This window comes from Mangifera indica, chromosome 9 (genome assembly GCF_011075055.1).
Source record: "Mangifera indica cultivar Alphonso chromosome 9, CATAS_Mindica_2.1, whole genome shotgun sequence".
Taxonomy (NCBI): Eukaryota; Viridiplantae; Streptophyta; class Magnoliopsida; order Sapindales; family Anacardiaceae; genus Mangifera; species Mangifera indica.
This window is the reverse complement of record NC_058145.1, coordinates 9,464,461-9,483,929: the sequence shown is the minus strand read 5'-3', so window position 1 is coordinate 9,483,929 and position 19,469 is coordinate 9,464,461. Positions and strand designations below refer to the sequence as shown.

Sequence of the window (19,469 nt, the reverse complement as noted above, 5' to 3'; positions counted from 1 at the left end):
AAATCTTAATCAATTTAAATTAATTCAACAAGTACATAGTAAATACACTTGAAAATCTTTAACCCTAGTCAGCCTACTAACTTCGATTCTTTTGTTTGAGGGTTTGATGTTGCTTGATCTTCTTTCTTCTTCATCAAAACTCGTTGAAATCACCATAAAAAATATCACTCAAAGCTCTTTTTCTTTCTATCAATACGAATTTTAATAAATGAGATAATAATCTCTAAATCTCATATAACATATCTTATATAAACTATTATATTGAAACAGTTTGCACGGGCATATATCCTTAGCATGTATGATCGTGCACCTTTTTAAAAAATCCGACATAACACGTTATCCACTTGACTAACATGACATCAGATGAACAAGAGTGTACCTTTCATGCAAAACCATTTATCAACTTAAAAACTTATCATTTTATTTAATTCAAATCCCTTCTTATATCACAATCAAATATAATCATAATTACATATGAAAATACTATTTTGTCATTAAGACATACATGTGTATGTTACATGTATTCTTTTCGAAGAATATTCCTTCGAAAAAGGGTGTTTATATATGCACTACAAATTTTCAAAAAAAGAAAATTTTCATTTAATAAAACAAAATTGATTATAATATTTGTTAGAATGCATTATATATAATGATATTGGGCAAATAATAATGTAATAAACTCTACCAATTTTCACATGTTAAAATATATATTAAAACATAATTTGTAAAACTTTTATAATCTTTTATATTTTCATAAATTTTAAATCACCCCAAATAATTAAAACTTACATTTTAACCCTAGGTTTGATTACACCTACTCTGCCTAGGCCATTCTTACTCACGATTTTTCTACTTTTATATAAATTATAACTAAAAATCACATCAATATTTTGTACGAATATAAAAACGATTTAAATAAAATAGTTTAGGGGTGTTGTTATAGTGATCCTAAGATATAATATAATATAAAAACACCTTTATATCAAATTATATGAAGTGGCCCCAAAATGATAGCTTGGGTGATAAAAAAGTATAACTCTAAGGTTCAAATTCTCCTAATAAAATACTAAGATAATACTCTTAATTGAACTAATTAAATAGTTGCGGGGCCAAAAATAAAGTATTACTCTTATAACTAAAATTTAGTAAAAACAACATATAAAAGTAATTACTCTTACCCGATAAATAGAAAAAAGGTTAATACTCATATTTTTAACCCAATAATAACAATTGAAAATGACAAAAGAAAAAGGATAGACATGATCATCCTTACCAACAATCTTACCCATGATTTCCTTAATTTTTCAAACAAATTTCAAGCAAAACTTTAATAAACCAAACCTGTTATTGTACTTTTAACTAAAACACACAACAAAGACAAAGAATTGATAAAAGATTATGATTAAAATTATATTTATCCATACTAGGAGAGGATCACGTTTACCCCCAAAAATTCTTTAAATTTCAAACTGAATTCGTTGAAAATTAATATATATATATATATACACAATATAATGGAATTTTGATTGGACTAAGAAGAATTTGTTTTAGATTTGGTTGATTTTTAACTAAATTATAAATGAAATTATATATGAATTAGCCACTATCCATATAATCTCCAGAGTATTAATTAATATCATGCAGACCTCCTATATTTAGGCCATTTTAATTAATTTATTAATATAAATGGGTATAAAGGAAATTTTGTTTAAACTTTGAGGGTAATCATGTGAGAATGAAAAAGTTGCTATTCGAATAAAAATTCAGAAAGCTCAAGGTTTGTCTTGTAATTACATTCTCCCAATTCTCTTTTAAAATTAAAAATATATATATACCCTTTCTAATATGCTATTTGCATTTTCCCCCTCTTGCTCCTTCCATCATCAATAACGCTTTAAATATTTTTTTTCCCCTTTCGTAGCGACGCCTATTTGTTTCGGACTTCTAGTATTTTATAACGCATAATCGATCTTTGGCTCTGGTTTTTTTGGTTCTTTCGCTGATTAAAGATTTTAATTGGGTTTTTTTTGGTGGATTTTTTATTTATTAAAAGTGTAAACTTCTCTGGGTATTGAATATTAATGGAGGAGCAATTCATCCTCAGAGTTCCCCCTTCTGTTGCTGAGAGAATTGAACGTCTTTTGAACGAAGATCCTTCTTCTGGGGAAGACAAGTCTCTAGATTTATCTTTTTCTGGTGAGAACTCGCTTTGACTTGCTAAAACTACTGGAGTAATTCGGCCCATCAATTTCTGGTTTTATTAATAGTTTTTATAAGGTTATACCCGCATAACGCTTCACCTTCAAGTTCAGAATTTTGAACATTATAGCTTATAAATTTTAAAGGAATATGTTTATTTATTAGCTAATTTTTATCAGGATGAGGTTTGATATTTGGTGTTGAAATTGGGCATTTAATCATGTTATTTTCGTCAGTCATTCTATGATTTTGTTACAGTATAATGCTTAGATAAGGATAAAGTGTTTTTATTTTTCTCCTTTTTCAATAAGTTCTAATTGTATATCCTCGTCCAGTGGTCTAAAACTGCCTGATTCTATAGAGTTTTCCGATTTTCTTTCACTAAATTGCTTTCTGATTTTAAAAAGTGTTTTCACGTGAGAGCATCCAAAATTCCCTCTTAATATGAACGGAGAACATGTATTGTGTCAATGCATATTTTGTCTTCTCATTCCTTTGGATAATCAGAAGGGAGGGATACTTTCACTGGCATCAATGCTCGTAAATCTGACACAACCGTCGTTGTTTTCTGAAAAGACAATGTGATTTTTATAGAACCTTGTATACGATTCTTGTATAGGATTTTCTTATCTCGGCAGGTACAAAAGAAATTTGTAATATGGCTTTGAAGTTAACGGACCTGAGGCAGTTGTTCCCTTGCTCTCGGTCTCCACTGTGTCTGTTTTCGTGTTTTTGTTTTTGTTTTGTATTTATGTGAGCTTTCACTTAGTACTTGATATTTTATTTCTAAGTTCAAATTTTTATTTTTTGTACCATTAAATCGTAATATTGTATTAAAGGTGTAAAATCTGTCTATCGATAAATAAATTGTGTGAACAATTAGCAATACTCTGTATGCTCAGTACGTTGAAAACTATTGTTGTTTCACATAATGTCTTTGCATTTTTGTGAACTTGACATATATTTACAGAGAATGGGAGGAGTGGAACTTTTGTTATAGGCGATGATCATTTCCCAGTATCTCTATTAGATCTTCCTTCTGTTGTGGAATCATACAAAACCTATGATGACAGTGCTCTGGTTAAAACTGCAGACATTGGTCAGGTAGTGTTGGTGGTTTGTAAAAAAGAGTCCATCAGTTTTAATGCAATTATATGAACTGTTTCTGTTGTGCAGATGATTGTGGTTAGAGAACCAGGTGATTCTGCTCCAGATGTGGTCGAGTATAGACATGGTATCACCCCACCTATGAGGGATGCTCGAAAACGTAGATTCCGGAGGGAGCCTGACCTAAATGTACAAATTGCTTTGATACTTCTCAAACACTTTTTCATTTATGATCTTTTTTCTGTCAGGAACCAGAAGTAAAAAATTAAATGTTTTGGCTCTTGCATGAGAACTTTATTAGGACTACTAAATGTTCTCTTATTAGATATGTCTATGGCCTGAATGAAGATGCTCTGAAAGAAAGTGATTGCAAGCAATAAAGATAGTGTTCATGCATTATGTAGTTTCTGATTACCATCATAAAGTGACAGATAATCAAGTTGCTTGAGCTTGAATATTGTCTAAGTGCTTTTTCTTTTCCCTTTTGATTCCATTCTATCCAATTTTGGCTCATGTCATTTTTGTTTCCTTCTGCAGCCTGAGCTTGTACAGCGTGTTGAGAAAGATTTGTTGAACATCATGAGCGGTGGAACAATCGAAAATGCAGATATCCTTGAATATTATAAAGGAAATATCAGAATTGCTGTTAAGCCCAGAAAAATAAGAAAACAAACTCATTTTATTCGAGTATTTTGTAGATTTCTGAAAGTCAATGTCACTATGAACTCAGAAACATGCCCAGATATTAGGTGGAACTATAAATTTAACATGTTAAACTGGACCTAACATTTATTTCTTCAGCATTTTGTTGGATTAGAGGAAGCAACTTTATTTTTTGGTAGATCCAATTGATAGGCAGTACATTATTTTGCTGAAATTTGAAAATTTCTTTGGATCAACTCTTTTTGAATGAATGAAGCATGTGTCAATGCATAAATGTGTCACACTCAAATAGGTAATAGAAAGAATATGGAGGTTTTGAGGAATTCTGCATGTGTTTATTGAGTTTCTTCTTGATTGAATGTTGACATTGGACTGTTATGATTTGGATATTCCTTGACAAAATGGCTTACATCCTGAAGTGAATGAGAAAGAGGGAGATGCTGATGGAAATGCTCGTAATGCAAACAAGAAAGTTGCACCTATTCCTGCACCAAAGGAGGCTGATGTTGCTGAGGCTGAAGCTAACACTGGGGTGCCTGAAAGAAGTGACTCTGAGGAGTCTGATGATTCTATGTAAATTTACATCTCATTCTGGAATTCAATAGGGTATCATATGCACAACAAATGAATTCATCGCAGATTCTGTTGTGCAGTTCCTGCTTGTTTCTTGTATCTGTTGTATTTAATGACATCACGTAACTTTTGAAAAAGACTGTATTTGTTTATCTTTAATAATAGCCATCTTATAATTTTGATGAAGTTGTTGATTCATGCACTTGATTGCAAAGACAGGTGAATGTTAGAAGTATGAATTTAATGGTCTGACTTACATGCGGGAAAATCTTGAAAAACTTACCTGGAATATCAGTGAGGAGAGAGAGAGGACTGTAGAATTAAATGCCAGATCTGATCTTCCGTGAATAATGGTTTGCATTGGGAGTCCAACTTGTTATTTGTAAACTCAACAGTAGTAATTGGGTACAGAATCCAGTAAAGACAGGCCATCAAACAAAGGCAGACACCTTAACCTTTTATACTTTTGTCCCTGCAATACTTAATAATTAGCTTCATTGATCCGATAATATTATCACCAACCAATTGTCATAATTTATTAATATATGAGCAGGCAAAAGCATCCTCCAAGCATGAGATGAAGCAAGCCCATAAATCCATTAATACACAAGACAAGCTTGGTGGGTATTTTATTTGAAATTTGATATGTAGACTTCTAAGGGATAGACTTAAACTTGTTCAAGCTTAAAAGTAAGTTTGATTTAAATAAACTTAAAATAAGTTCAATTCAGAAGAATTTGAGTTCAAGTTTAAGTTTAGAAGTTAAATATTTTCGAATTTGAGCTTAAAGTGTGTACGACTCATCAAACTCGTAAGTTTGGAAAAATTTAATACTAATTAACAAAACAAAGTCGTTTTGATCATTACATATCAAAACAATATTGTCTTAGATTTTCTTGCGTGGCTATAATATTGAATCGAGTTCAAAGCTCAACTCAACCCAACATTGTAGCTGAATTCAAGCTCGGCGCTTCTTCAGTAAACCGAACTCAAATAACTTTTACAAAAACTTTGTAAACTCAAACTCAGTTCAAATTCAGTTTTACTCTTCATCAACTAGATATTGTATTGCGTAGCATTCAATTGAGTTTGAGAAAGTGTAGACCCCAACCATCCACACTCTTTTTTTGTTACACTTTTACCTTTATCCATTCCTCAGTGATACTGCTGCATTTAGTTAAAGAATGTTAAAAATTATTTTGATAATCTATCTTTTATTACTTATATTATTTTATTCAGTTTATAAATAATAAAAAATTACAGTAATATTTTATTATCAATGGTAATGTAACAGGTAATATAAGAGATAATCTGACTATTATTTTCACCTTAGGTATTAAAATATTACCAATGTAATCTTAATTTTATTATAATTATATTTTTATTTATTAATTTTTTAAACAAAAATAACCTCATTTTTAATTAATATAACAACTAATATAAAAAAAATATTTTTTAAAATAATTATACTCAAAGACATTTAAGTAAAATATTATATTAGTATTCTTTTATTATCTTTAACCAAACAAAATAATTATTTATACTAATTAAATTTTATTAAATATAGTAATTATTTATACTTAATAATCTTTTTATTAATTTATTTTCAAGATAATTTTTAATTTTAATAATAAAATATTACCAAATTCAAACACCTCCTCAGATTTTAGGGTTTACGGAGTCAACTGGGGCTACAATTTGGGGCACTTTTCTTATCTTGTTTGAGATGATATTGCCAATTTGGGGCGATAATATTAAAAAATTCTCAGACCAAGCCTATAAATGATGTGTCTTCCAACTAATAATTTGAATTATGAGGCTGGTGAGGGGCTTATGTATTATTATAACCACAAACATAATCATTATTATTATTAATTTGAAAGTACTAAAACATGCTTTGGTCTGCCAGGTGACTTGGTTGTCTGGCATACCTAGACACGTTCAATTTCGAGGAAATGGGCCGGCTGTGATAAATATGAACCGTTTGTGTGTGTGTCGACGGAAGGCCCTGCCCATTTCTGTGTTGCAAGAATTCAAATCAAACAGGTAAAAGAGTGGAGCAATTTTCTTGGGTTTCGATCAATATTATATTTGAAAACAAAATTTTGCATGATTTTTATTAGGAATTTTGTGTTAGAACGGGGTGTAAATTGATTCTTGTTAAAATGTGGTTCGATGAAGAAATTCAACCTCACAAGCTGTCATCTCAGCTTATGGATTGTGAGTTGAAATTGCAAGATGAAATCAATCGGTGATGGGGGAGGGGGGAGGAGAAGTTGATTTTGCTCAACTTGATAGACTCATGGGATTGCGAACAGGGACAAAGAGCCAGTGTTTAAAACTTGAGAGACTCATGAGATCGCGAGAAGGGAAGAAAGTATGAGTTTTAAAACAATTCCCACCTAATGATGTTGCGAGTTTGCGGTTTGGGGTTAGTTGATAATTTTTATGTGGGGTTTTGTTGTTATATCTGCCATTAAAAGGTTTTTCTGGATAGTTTTCACTTGAGGGTTTTATAATATTTGCTATTTAAAAAGGCAAATTGATATTATTTTTCTATTTTAAGGTTTTTTGATATATAATTTTCAAATTTTAGGTTTGTTTTTCTGAATTAAATAGTTATTACAAAAATTGGTATATTTTTTTATTATTTTGGATAGTTTTCAATTTAGGGTTTTGGATATGTGAATTTGAAAAAAAGAATTTATCATTACAATTAAAATCTTTAATTATGTAGTGGTTTTTGGATGTGTACATTTCAAATTGTAAGTTTATTTTTCTGAATAAAGTATTCAATCTATTCGTTTTATAGTATTTACAATTTTAAGGGGTTTTATGATATTTTTCATTTACGGGGGAGAAATAGAAAATTCTCATATTAAGATTTTTAGATGTGTAGATTTCAAATTTTGTATCTATTTTTTTGAATAAAATATTTATGATGAAAATTGTCTTTATTTTTTTTTTATTTGGTATTACAAAGAGGATTATCGAGAAGAAAACATAAAGGCCTAAAGGAGAAATTGAGATTCCCTATGGCTAAGTGACACTTCAAGACTCTAGTGAGCCCATCCGAGCATTGAGGCACAATGTCCATGATAAAAGATGCATTGATGAAGATGTAGTTAAAGATCTTTCAAATGACATGTTTTGGTCAATTTCTGTACATCCAAAACAGTAGATTCAGTGGAGTGTTGGCATATTCATTTATCTTAAGAGAGGTGATAAGGGCCAATGCAAGGGATCAATTATGGTTCAGGGTTAAGGTTTTGACATGAAGTTCAACCCATTTGAGTTTGTTGTTATTACCGACTTTCACTTCAGTCGATTGACAGATATGAACCTTTATCTTCCCTGGGATGCTAGACAAAGGATTCAAGATACTTATTTCTACGACACGTAGTTGACTCTGCTTTATTATCTTCATCTGGGGTTACTAGGAAATGAAAATTGGAAATTGATATTCAAAAGGTTCTCCAATTGGTTGATCATATGAACGAATTCAATGCATACTCGTGGGGAGAATAAGTATGGCAAATGACATATCAATCCATGTCCCACTACAATGAGAGGTTATGTGCAGACTCTGGTCCCAATGAAAAGAAGAACGTTAACCTTGTTAGACATTTGGTTTCATGGGGTACCCGTTTGTTTTCCAAGTTAGTGTATCATTTACTATTGTAAAGATTTTTGTGATTGAAATAAAAAAACAATTACTACAATGGTAATTGATGGAATTAACATGTTAAGATTGATATTGCAATTTTGAATTAACGAAATGTTTGATACACTAGATAGTTGAGTGGATCATGTGTCATTACAACGAGTTCGCTTATGTTGACGTGGCATACTAGAGACATCTCGAGATGGAATGACATTGTAACTATATTCAACAGAGATATGGTAAGCAATTCATGATTGATTGATTAATTATTAATTAACTTGCGACAAATGCTTATTGATATAATTTAATAAGCAAGATTATGTTAATTTCTCGTTGGTCTAATCTCCGATTGAAAAAGTAGAAGATTGTTATCCTGCATCATGCTACCTAAGAATATTAGATACTGAGTCTTCATCCTCAGCATCAGACTCCCTCGAAGTAACAACTACTTCTTATGATGTTGCTTCTCTAGTGATTGCTCCTATGCCTATTGAGGGTTCTATTGAGCCTCCCACAAAGCCCATTTCAGAGGAGGCCCCTATAATGCCACCTATATAATCCTTTTCAAAGGTGGCCTTGGTAGTGCCCCTTATTGAGCTGATTTTAGAAGAGGCCCCTATTATGCCCCCAGCAACAAAGCCCAACTCAACCAATCCCCTCGCCACCACCTATAAGCTGTAATACCCTCAGGTATGTTCTAGGGGTATTTATGTCTTTTGACCTTGTTTTGAGATTTTTTCCATTTTAAATATATATATCTATGGGTGTTATATATATATATATATATATATATATATAAATACAAAAAAGTCAAAAAAGAGAAAGAAAAAGAAAAAAAAGATAAAGATGTTTATAAAAAAGAGAAAAGACAAAAGGAAGCTTCAAGTTTTTCTATCATCTTCTTCTCCCGTAAAGCTCCAGCAGCCAGCCTCTTTCATGTTCTTTTCTTTTGTTTCTTGAAGCCAAAGGAAGAAATTGAATAGATATTGGAAGATAAAATAAAAAGAAAAAAAAGAGAAACACCTTGGAAGCTTTGGTAATCAAAGATCTCCTTCCTTTCCCTTTCATCTATGTTTATATGCATGTTATGTGAATATGTTAGTGTGTTTTGGTATTGATTTAAAGTTGTCTTGGTGATAAAGGAAGCAAAACAAAGAGGAGGAAGCCAACTTGTAAAAATTTGGCTTGAAACAAGGTAAGGGATATCATCCTTGATATGTGACATGTTTTAGGCCTTTGGTTCCTTGGATCTATGTTATAAATGATGATTTTGATGTTGAGGAATATTGTTTTGCTATTTGGGATGTCTATGTATATGATTTTGTTCATTGCAGAAAGTTGTATAATATTTACAGTTTTTGCCACTGAGTTCGTCCCATGTTTTGCCTGTCTTATTTGATGAATTATAAGTGCTATTATATCTTGTTGGAAAGCTCTTTGAATCTTCTTTTCAATGATATATAGCTTGTATGAATTAGAAATCATTTGGACTGTTAAAGATTTGTATGAACCGAAAGGACTGGTTTACTAAATAAACAGAGGAGGCAGTTTTGTCACTGAGTTTATCTCACGTTTTGACTATCTTATCTATGGAATTATGAGTGCTATTATATCTCTTTGGAAATCTCTTTGAATTATATTTTCAGTGATATATATCTTGTATGAATTGGGGATCATTTGGATTGTTAAATATTGCATGAACCACAAGGACTGCTTTATCAAATAAACAGGGGAGACAATTTTTGCCACTGAGTTTATCTGATGTTTTGACTGCCTGATTGAATGAATTATGAGTGCTATTATAGTTTGTTAGAAAGCTCTTTGAATCCTCTTTCCAACTATATATAGCTTGTATGAATTAGAAACGCTGTTAAATTGTATGAAAAAGAAGGCTACTTTGTGAAATGACTGTTCTGTGAACAGTATTTCGTAGTTTTGGGCAGGAAAGAGAGAAAGAAAGAAAGAAAGGAAAAAGAAAGAAAAGAAAGGAAAGAAAGGAAAGAAAGGAAAGGAAAAAAAAAAGAAAGAAAAGAAAAAAAGAAAAAAGAAAGAAAAGCAAGAAAAGAAGTTTGGGGCTCAAGATTTAGGGGTTGTCCTAAGAGTAATGTCTGGTGAGTTATGAATAAATTTAAATGGAAGCAAAATTAGTAAGATATAAGACCCGCATGCATGCTATAAACTATGAGGGGGCACTTTACAGTACACCGCCTGCAGTAGGGCACGTCCGCAGTAGGACACGTCCGTAGTAGGACATAGACCCCCAGTAGGATCCGCTCGCAGTAGAGCATGCTCGCAGTAGAGTATGCTCGCAGTACAGTTCAATTTAGATTCAGAAATAGTGTAGTGAAAGAAAAAAGAGCTTGAGCTTAGAAAAGTATCAAATCTCTATAGTTAGCTTCCAGAAAGTATCAAATAAACACCAGATGGGACAAAGTATGACCCAAATAGTAAAGAGTGAACTAAATTACCTCTTCAATCTCTTATAGAGGTTAAGATGTGAGATTGAATCCCAAAAGTGAGTTAGAACATGAAAAACAAAAGGATAGTTTACTTGATTCTTTCTCCTTACTGAGTGTTCTTATCACTCACTCCCTTTTCTTTCCTGATTGCAGGTACAGGTGATCGAGGTAGCTGCGAGGCAGGGTCAGGTCAGCGTAGGTAGATCCAGCTGGAGCAGGTTATCTCTGGTTTATATTACATGCATACAGTAGCATGTTTTTATTGACTTTTGACTTTTTGAGATTATGGTACAGTTGCATATGATTACTCCCTGTTTTCATATGCTTTTAGATGAATTTTTATATGAGTATATACATCTTTTGTTTGCTTCCAGATTTTCAGTTTTCTTGGAATGCTTTCTAAACACTTTTAATGATGCATTTATTTTAAAGTATTTTTAAAAAGAAAAAAATAGACGCTTCGAATATTAATTCGTAACATTTATCCTTCGATGGGTAGTACTTCTAGGGAGGGATGTTACATAAGCCATTGATGTGTTACTTTGCTATTATGTTGACTCGATAGGACAATCTCATCTTGGATTGTTTTGAGGCTTAAGAGGAGAGGATCAGTGACATAAAGCCCAGACTAGGTAATATAGGGGCCAAAGTGGGTAATATAGAGGTCATATTGTATCATCAAAAGGTTGTCAATATACCAGAGAGAGACACTACCATCTCGGTAAACAAGCTAACTCATTTACCTTTATATTTTAATTTCTTATGCAATATCAATGTGTAAATGAAATATTGTATATGTTGTTACAACCTCCTGATGACGACAATGGATCATTAACAAAAGGACTCGTTATGACATCTCTTCCCCTAGTTAAGGTAAGTAATAATTTGTTATGACATCCCAAACGTGGAGCTACTAAAATGTTTCAATTAACTGTGTAATTGCAATTCTTAATGTTGCTATAACATCCTAAGGGTGATGGAGAACCGTCAAGTGTGAGTCTCATTGTGATAGCAAGTCAGACAATAAAGATAAGTACAATTTCAGTCAAACCCTTTGATTAACTATTTACTGTTAACTTTATTATTGTAATCAACATAAGTGAAGATGAACCATTTATTATTAATCTTCGTACAAGGTAATGGGAATGAGGATCATCATAGGACTCATCTTTGATAATAGAGGTCAGTACAGTGTTTTTCACAAACATGTGGCTTACAGTTGAATCCAATAAAGTGATTCACTATTTATGTGTCATTTTTACAGTAAAAAGGTTATTGATATTGTCTCTCAAGGGGACAAGGTTGTTGATATCCCGTCACAAGAAGAGCTTGTCTAGGTATATACATATACATCCATAATAATTTTCAATTGGCTAATGAAAACATTAAAAGATTATTTATTGTTTATATGTCTCTGCCCAAATCGACCGCAAGGTTAGATGTGGTCAACCTAACATCATTGGAGGATTCTCTGACCAAGACTCCTTTCGTGCATAAGGTATCATTAACCCTTATGAAGTGAAGATGAACAATTTCTAAAGTCAAGGAAGGTCAGCTTGATTCCGATCTTTTAACCCTCTGGTTCCCTCTCTGTAAAACTCCAATACTACCTAAATTTAATTGTAAAGTCTTATTTAGACTTTAACTTTGTGGGAGATTAGCTAGTTAATTATTAATTAGTTAAGTGGCAGTATATTAATTAGCTTAACACCCATTCAAGTACGCCAACTGACTAATTATCATAAAATAGCATACTGCCAGCCCACTTGCATCAATTTATAAAATACTCCAATTGAATCAAATTTGAGCTCAATTTGATTTGAATAAACTCAAATTAATATTTGAGATTGTATCAAAATTATTCGAGTTTAATTTGTTTGACAAAAATTAAGTTCAAGTTCAAACTTAAATTAAACAAAAAATAATTAAAATTATATTATTTTGATAAATATTAATTAAAACGATATCATTTTAATTTATTCGTATTAACATTTTTCGAGCTCATGAGCTTTGAGAGTCAAATATTCCTAAAATTAAGCTAAAAAATATTTAACTCTCAAACTTAAATTTGAATTTAAGTTCACTTGAATTTAATTTATTTTAAACTCGTTCGAATTAAACTAATTTTCGAATATAAATTCGATGCAAGTCTGATCCTAAAAGTAACCTTCTAATTTAAAAAAAAAAAAAAAAAAAAAACCTTGTCTTTAATGTTTTTTTTTTTCTTATTATCCTTTCTATAAATAACAACATCTTTTATAAATAAACTTTAACTAAACTAGATAATGAGATATAATCAAACTCCTAAAGTACAATTTTCTTTATTATAAGAATATACATATTTGTTCTTATCTCTCTCACCAATTCAACATAAAAAAAAAATGTTTCTATCAATTTTCTTTCCTCATTGGCAAAACTTTCCATTGAAATTAAAAAAAAGAAATAAAAAAGGATTCAATTCGCTCCATTTCTCACCATTTCCAAAAAGAGTATTCACACTCAACTCAGAAAACCACCAACACAAAGCCCATATATCTCACTTCAGCCTCAACAAATCTCGTATGGGGTTTTTTGGTCAACTCAACTCCACACTTTGTAGGCTAGCCGCGGGACGGAACGACGTCGCTTCTCGCTGCCTTGTTGCTCGACGTTATGCCACATTCTGCTGGGCTACCGGTTTGGGTAAGACTTGTTTACGTTAATTGATTTACAAGAAATCAAGTAAGATTTTCACAAGCAAATTACAAATTTAAAAGAGAATAGGAAATTTCTTAAACTCAAATTTGTCCGTTGAGGGTTAATTAGTTTGTAATTAGGAAAGATATTTCCTTTCAAAATAGGAGTCCCAGGCTGGAAAAGACTCGGTTTTCTGTTATAAATTGAGAACACTATTTACAATCTTGCATCTCAGTTGGGTTTAAGGGTTTGAACAGTGCTCCGATCTTCTAATGTCTTCTGGGGTTTAGAATTCTGCAAATTCTATTTCTGTCTCTTCTTCTTCTTCTCTAATTGACAATTTCGATCTTCACTTAATTTTCTAGCAACAGTTCACATCTGGGTTCTTGTGTTAACGTTTTTCTGGTTGTGAGTGGTGTGTTCTGTCTTCTAAGTTTCAGAAATTATATAGAAAATTTATCAAACATGTGTAGTCTACGTGAACGGATTTCAAATGCTGATGATTCTTTCACAAAAATCTTGGAAGAAATTAGACAAATTTCCGCTGATGAATCAGTATTTGAAAGATTGCTCACGGAAAGAATTCTTACAGGTTTTATATTGCATTGCGTGGAGTCCAAGAAAGTGGCAAAGGTTAATGAGGGTGGAGTTAAGTTCTTCAATGCTGCAGATTGTATTCATAAGAAGAAAAGATCAAATCGAAAATGGGCAGGGAAGGTTTCTGAATCTTTAATTCAATTAGGACGAAGCTTAACTGAAATGGAGCCTGTAGCATCAGATGTGAGTAGCTGTATTACGAGAGGGTTGGAGAAAGAAGAGGAAGAAGTGGAAAATAGAAGAAAAAAGAAGAGAAAGATTGTTAAAAGGCCAGAACAAGATGTGGAGTTAGAAGCGGAACCAATGATGCCTGAAAAGTTCAAAAGGATTATCAATGAGATGAATGGTATGAAAACTACGTTTGTCATGCAAAAAAGATTGACAGAAACAGATGTAGCCAAGGTAAACAATCGTTTATCGATACCGAGGAAGCAAATGAGGAATTGTAACTTCATTGACGAAGAGGAGATGAAGACTCTTGATGAGAAGAAAGGAATAAAGGTTAATGTAGTTACACCATCTACGGAAACCGTGGAGTTGGAATTGAAGAAGTGGGAGATGGGTTCAACCTACACTTATAATTTGATTGGGGCTTGGATTAAGAAGGTGGTAGATAAAGAAGGCAATAAACTGCAACCTGGAAGATTGGTGCGACTTTGGTCTTTTCGACAAGATTCAAAATTGTGTTTCGTATTGGATAATGAAGGATGTTGAACTAGTTTGATTATTTTGTTGTCTTAATACTACATAGTGATTGATTGTTGTCTTTTAATATCTTATTAATGTAATTTTTCCAGAATATATTTGAGATATGTTGATGACTTCTTGTAAATTAATAGATTTTCTGATTTTTTTATAATACGAATTTGGGTCTCAATTATTTTTCATATATGTTGTTAATATTGAAAGGAGATCATTTATTTATTTTTGTGCTCCCTATAATCATTCTCCTTTTAGCCCATTTATTTTCTTTGCATTTAATTATGATTAAATTATAATACTTTGCGGCGACATGCGGTGAAGTCAAGACATGGGTGATTAATCCCAATTATATATGATTAGATTATAATACAGTCTTTAATTATATTATATGATCACGGGATCGCCGCATTCATTTAATAGTGGAAACGACGTCATTCCATTCAAATTAAAGCCAGAAGTTGAGGAGGTATCGTTGAAAATCCAAGACTGTTTGCTCCACTGGACCAGGAATTCACAGATTAGTTTAGAATATATGTGTTTCAACTGTCGGTGAGTAAAGTACACCACCCAGTTCAAGAAATTTGTTTTAAACACCCTCTATTTACATATACATAGAGATGACGATGGGGTGGATAGAAGTTGAATACCCTAATCCTCTATTCCATAGATTAAGAACCACAAACTCTCCTCCAGGTAAAGAATGACTAAATAATATTTCATATCATAAAAACATATATGAAAAAATAAATAGAAAAATGTTAATTAGTTGCTGGTTCTGCCAACTTTGAGAACTGTTTTAAAGTGGATAAATAGAATGTTAGCAATATATAAATAAATCCCTGAATTAAATGGTTATTTGTGTTTCACTTTTAGGGTTTTAGGCGAAGGAAGACAAACAATTGTCAAAGAGATGTATGTAGAAAATTAAAGGCAGTGGGATGGCAAAGAAAGAAACAAGAGAAGAGAATGATATATAAGAAAACATGTGTTATGAATATGGTGGATGGGAAAGGAATTAATTTAAGTAATTAATCTTCTTAATTAAGAGAAACTTTGATTCCATTTTGTGATGTGGGTATAATATTTTTATTTAATTTTAGGCCAAAGGACTTATTCCCACCCAAAGTTAAATTAGTACCTTCAACTATAAGATCAAAATCTAACAATGTATAATTCATATTACAAATGTTAGGGAGGGGAAGATATTTATATACATTTTCTCTTGACTCTTAAGTCAATAAGGTGAAGTCGTTTTCCAAGGTCATTTAATATATGTTGCCCAAAGTGAAGTTGGTGGGAATTCTATCTTTACATGTGGGAAGCCACCTTATATCATGATAACTTGAAGCATTTTTTATTCAAATACAGGCCAAATGACTGTTTCCCACCATTAATGAAACTACAAAAAGGGAGGACTGGAGACAGGAGCAAACAGATGGAGAGTCATCCTGCACAGGAATAATCCAGGCTGAGGACCATCTAGGAACTACAACAAGAGGCAAGGACACCCTCCAGCAGGAAACTGCAGCAATTAAGCAGCACTCTGCAGAAGCACACATGCAAAAGGGAAAACTAGAGACTGTCGCCTGAGGAGTCCAGAAGACTAGAAACTTGGCAGAGACAGCATCAAGGTGAGGAAGAAACTTTAAGCGCCAACCAAAGGGGATCATCCAGAGGCAGGTTCTGGAGAAAATCATGAAGATGCAGCATAGACAACGGCAGCAAACTGGGCAGGAGAATTTTCAAAGGTTTAGATTTATGTTGGTTCTTGTGGATTTATTTAATGATAATTGATTTAGTTTTTGATAGCTGGGAAAGTTTAACCAATGATTAGAAAAAAAAAATGAAATTGATATGTAATTTAAGTTAAGTTTTCCTATTCTCTGATCAATGCAATTCTAATTCTAATGAATTTAAAATTGATGTGAGATTTCACGATAAAATAACATCTTTCTAGTTTCATTAGGGATATATATTTTCTTTGTAGTACACTATAATTAATTAAAATAATCATCTAATTAATTACGTATATAACGTCAATTTACATTTTTATTTAATAAAACTTAATTATCGACCAGTTATCATAATTACTTATTATTAACTAATTATTCTTATCAACACTTTGATTTTATATCTTGTATTTTGATTTTCTTTTATTTCAGCATTAGTTTCTGAGGTGAAGGAGGGAGGTAGGTGAGTTAGGAAGACAATTCTCTCTTTCCACCTCTGAAACCCTACTTTCATTATATGGGTATATGCGTGTGAACAGTGCTCTGATCTTCTAATTTCTTCTGGGTATAGAATTCTGCAAATTCTATTTCTCTCTCTCCTCTTCTTCTCTAATTGTCACGTTCCATCTTCACTTTTCTTTGGTTGAGCTAACAGTTTAAATCTGGGTTCTTGTGTTATAACGTATTTCTGGTTGTTAGTGGTGTGTTCTGTCTTCTAAGTCTCAGAAATTATATAGACAATTTATCAGACATGTGTAGTCAACCTGAACAGATTTCCAATGCTGATGATTCTTTTAATAAAATCGTGGATGAAATTCGACAAATTTTCACTGATGAATCTGAAATTGAAAATTTGATCACGGAAAGAGTTCTTACAGATTTGATAAAGCGTTGTGCGGAGTGCAAGAAAGTGTCAAAGGTTAACGATGGTGGAGTTAAGTTCTTCAATGCTGCATGTATTCATAAGAAGAAAAGATCGATTCGAAAACGGGCAGGGAAGGTTTCTGAATCTTTAATTCAATTAGGAAGGAGCTTAACTGAAAGAAAGCCTGTAACATCAAACGTGAGAAGCTATATCACGAGCAGGTTGAAGAAAGAAGTGGAAAATAGAAGGAAACAGAAGAGAAAGATTGTTGAAAGGCCACAACAAGATTTGGAACCGACGATGCCTGAAAAGTTCAAAAGGATAATCAACGAGATGAATGGTATGAAAACTAGGTTTGTCATGAAGAAAATATTGACAGGAACAGATGTAGCCAAGGTAAACAATCGTTTATCGATACCGAGGAAGCAAATGAGGAATTGTAACTTCGTTGAAAAAGAGGAGATGGAGATTCTAAATAAGAAGAAAGGAATAAAGGTTAATGTAGTTACACCATCAATGGAAACCGTGGAGTTGGAATTGAAGAAGTGGGTCATGGGTTCAACCTACACTTATAATTTGATTGGGGGTTGGATTAAGAAAGTGGTGGATAAAGAAGCCAATCAACTGCAACCTGGAAGATTGGTGAGACTTTGGTCTTTTCGACAAGATTCAAAGTTGTGCTTCGTATTGGATAATGAAGGATGTTGAACTAATTTGATTATTTTGTTGTCTTAATCTTATAAAGTGACTGTTGTCATTTAATATCTTATTAATTTGCGACAATGCAGTTGTTTTAAGAACTAGTTTGAGATATGTTGTTAACTTGTTGTAAATCTAGTCAAGTTTTGGGTCTCACTCATTAATAAATTAATAGATTTTCTAATTCTTTTATAGTAAGAATTTGGTTCTCAATTATTTTTCATATATATTGTTAATATTGAAAGGAGATCATTTATTTATTTTTGTGTTAATGGCCAACTGCTCTCATTTCCTTTGTTTTTATTGACTCTTGTAGGATCCACAGTACAACACTGCCTTGCTATATATGTATATATATGCATGCATGCATCCATCAATCCTTCTTTAATTTAGTAAATAATGTCATTTGTTAATAAATCATATGGTTATTCCATGTTAAAAGATTATATGATGTTCTTGTAATCAACAGAATATATGACATGCTTCTTCAGCCATTCTTTGTTTATTTGCTGTTTGTGGTAGTGCGGTTGTGCAGTTGTGCAGTTGCAGTTTATTTGCTTCGCCAGCCATTCTGTTGGGCTGGTGTTTATTTGCTTCTTCAGCCATTCTGTGTTTATCTGCTGCCTCCCCTCCAGTAGTTTATGCTTCCCCCTTCCTGCTGGATCTTTCTGATGAGGCTGGCAGCTTTTGGAGATGTGCCAAGTATCTTGAGTATGTCCTCTTCTTCCTGCTGTGGCAGTGGTTTCTGCCAGCCCGGAGTCTGGAATTCTGTAGCCTCTTGTTGGTTGTGTTCTCCCTCCATTCGCTTCCCAGTTTTGTCTCTTGGTGTAATGGTAGCTTAGATTTGTCTCTGATTAAATTAAGCTGCTTTGTGTTTTGTTCAACTTGATCTCTTCTGTCAGGCTTGCTATGTTTTGTTCAGCTTGAATATTGTCTAAGTTCTTTTTTTTTTTCTCTTTTGGTTCTATTCTATCCAATTATTTTAGTTTATATCACTGTGGTTTCCTTTTGCAGCCTGAGCTTGCACAGCGTGTTGAGAAGGATTTGTTGAACATCATGAGCGGTGGAACAATCGAAAATGCAGATATCCTTAAATATTATAAAGGAAATATCAGAATTGCTGTCAAGCCTAGAAAATGAAGAGAACAAACTCATTTTTTTCGAGTATTTTGTAGATTTCTGAAAGTCATTGTCACTGTAAGCACAGAAACATGCCCAGATAATATATGGAACTAAAAATTTAACATGTTCAACTGGACCTAACATTTATTTCTTCAGCATTTTGTTGGATTAGAGAAAGCAGCTCTATTTTTTGGTAGATCCAATTGATAGGCAGTACATTATTTTTCTGAAATTTGAAATTTTCACTGGATGAACTGTTTTGGAATGATTTAAGCATCTGTCATTGCATAAATGTGTCACACTCAAATAGGTTATAGAAAGAATATGGAGGTTTTGAAGATGTCTGCATTTGTTTATAGCTTTTAAGTATCTTCTTGATTGAATGTTGACATTGTATACTGATGATTTTAACC

General features: G+C 32.4%; 4 protein-coding genes across 4 annotated transcripts; all 4 read left to right on the top strand.

The window, feature by feature from the left end:
* Positions 1-1,861: 1,861 nt before the first annotated feature.
* Positions 1,862-4,728, top strand: LOC123224939 (transcription initiation factor TFIID subunit 7-like). The gene is made up of 5 exons (XM_044648730.1): positions 1,862-2,196; positions 3,170-3,303; positions 3,376-3,495; positions 3,844-3,913; positions 4,380-4,728. Exons 1-5 carry the CDS (start codon positions 2,082-2,084, stop codon positions 4,544-4,546), a joined length of 606 nt encoding a protein of 201 aa, XP_044504665.1. The 5' UTR covers positions 1,862-2,081; the 3' UTR covers positions 4,547-4,728.
* An 8,396-nt stretch (positions 4,729-13,124) lies between these two features.
* Positions 13,125-14,759, top strand: LOC123226392 (putative B3 domain-containing protein At3g24850). Its single transcript, XM_044650904.1, has 2 exons — positions 13,125-13,347; positions 13,934-14,759. Exons 1-2 carry the CDS (start codon positions 13,227-13,229, stop codon positions 14,650-14,652), a joined length of 840 nt encoding a protein of 279 aa, XP_044506839.1. The 5' UTR covers positions 13,125-13,226; the 3' UTR covers positions 14,653-14,759.
* A 1,967-nt stretch (positions 14,760-16,726) lies between these two features.
* On the top strand, positions 16,727-18,048 carry LOC123226218 (B3 domain-containing protein At5g24050-like). Its single transcript, XM_044650753.1, has one exon. The coding sequence runs from the start codon at positions 17,122-17,124 to the stop codon at positions 17,941-17,943; it is 822 nt and encodes a 273-aa protein (XP_044506688.1). The 5' UTR covers positions 16,727-17,121; the 3' UTR covers positions 17,944-18,048.
* A 115-nt stretch (positions 18,049-18,163) lies between these two features.
* LOC123226504 lies at positions 18,164-19,112 on the top strand. The gene is made up of 2 exons (XM_044651032.1): positions 18,164-18,767; positions 18,949-19,112. Exons 1-2 carry the CDS (start codon positions 18,576-18,578, stop codon positions 19,072-19,074), a joined length of 318 nt encoding a protein of 105 aa, XP_044506967.1. The 5' UTR covers positions 18,164-18,575; the 3' UTR covers positions 19,075-19,112.
* Positions 19,113-19,469: the final 357 nt, after the last annotated feature.

Bases quoted from the DNA above. Each gene is read 5' to 3' on its own strand.
- LOC123226504 (XM_044651032.1), top strand. From the start codon at position 18,576: ATGCTTCCCCCTTCCTGCTGGATCTTTCTGATGAGGCTGGCAGCTTTT. The intron at 18,768-18,948 runs GTAGCTTAGATT...TTCCTTTTGCAG, and splicing joins TTTTGTCTCTTGGTGTAATG to CCTGAGCTTGCACAGCGTGT.
- LOC123226218 (XM_044650753.1), top strand. From the start codon at position 17,122: ATGTGTAGTCAACCTGAACAGATTTCCAATGCTGATGATTCTTTTAAT.
- LOC123226392 (XM_044650904.1), top strand. From the start codon at position 13,227: ATGGGGTTTTTTGGTCAACTCAACTCCACACTTTGTAGGCTAGCCGCG. The intron at 13,348-13,933 runs GTAAGACTTGTT...GAATTCTTACAG, and splicing joins CTGCTGGGCTACCGGTTTGG to GTTTTATATTGCATTGCGTG.
- LOC123224939 (XM_044648730.1), top strand. From the start codon at position 2,082: ATGGAGGAGCAATTCATCCTCAGAGTTCCCCCTTCTGTTGCTGAGAGA. The intron at 3,304-3,375 runs GTAGTGTTGGTG...TCTGTTGTGCAG, and splicing joins AAACTGCAGACATTGGTCAG to ATGATTGTGGTTAGAGAACC. The intron at 3,914-4,379 runs ATATCCTTGAAT...AAAATGGCTTAC, and splicing joins TGGAACAATCGAAAATGCAG to ATCCTGAAGTGAATGAGAAA.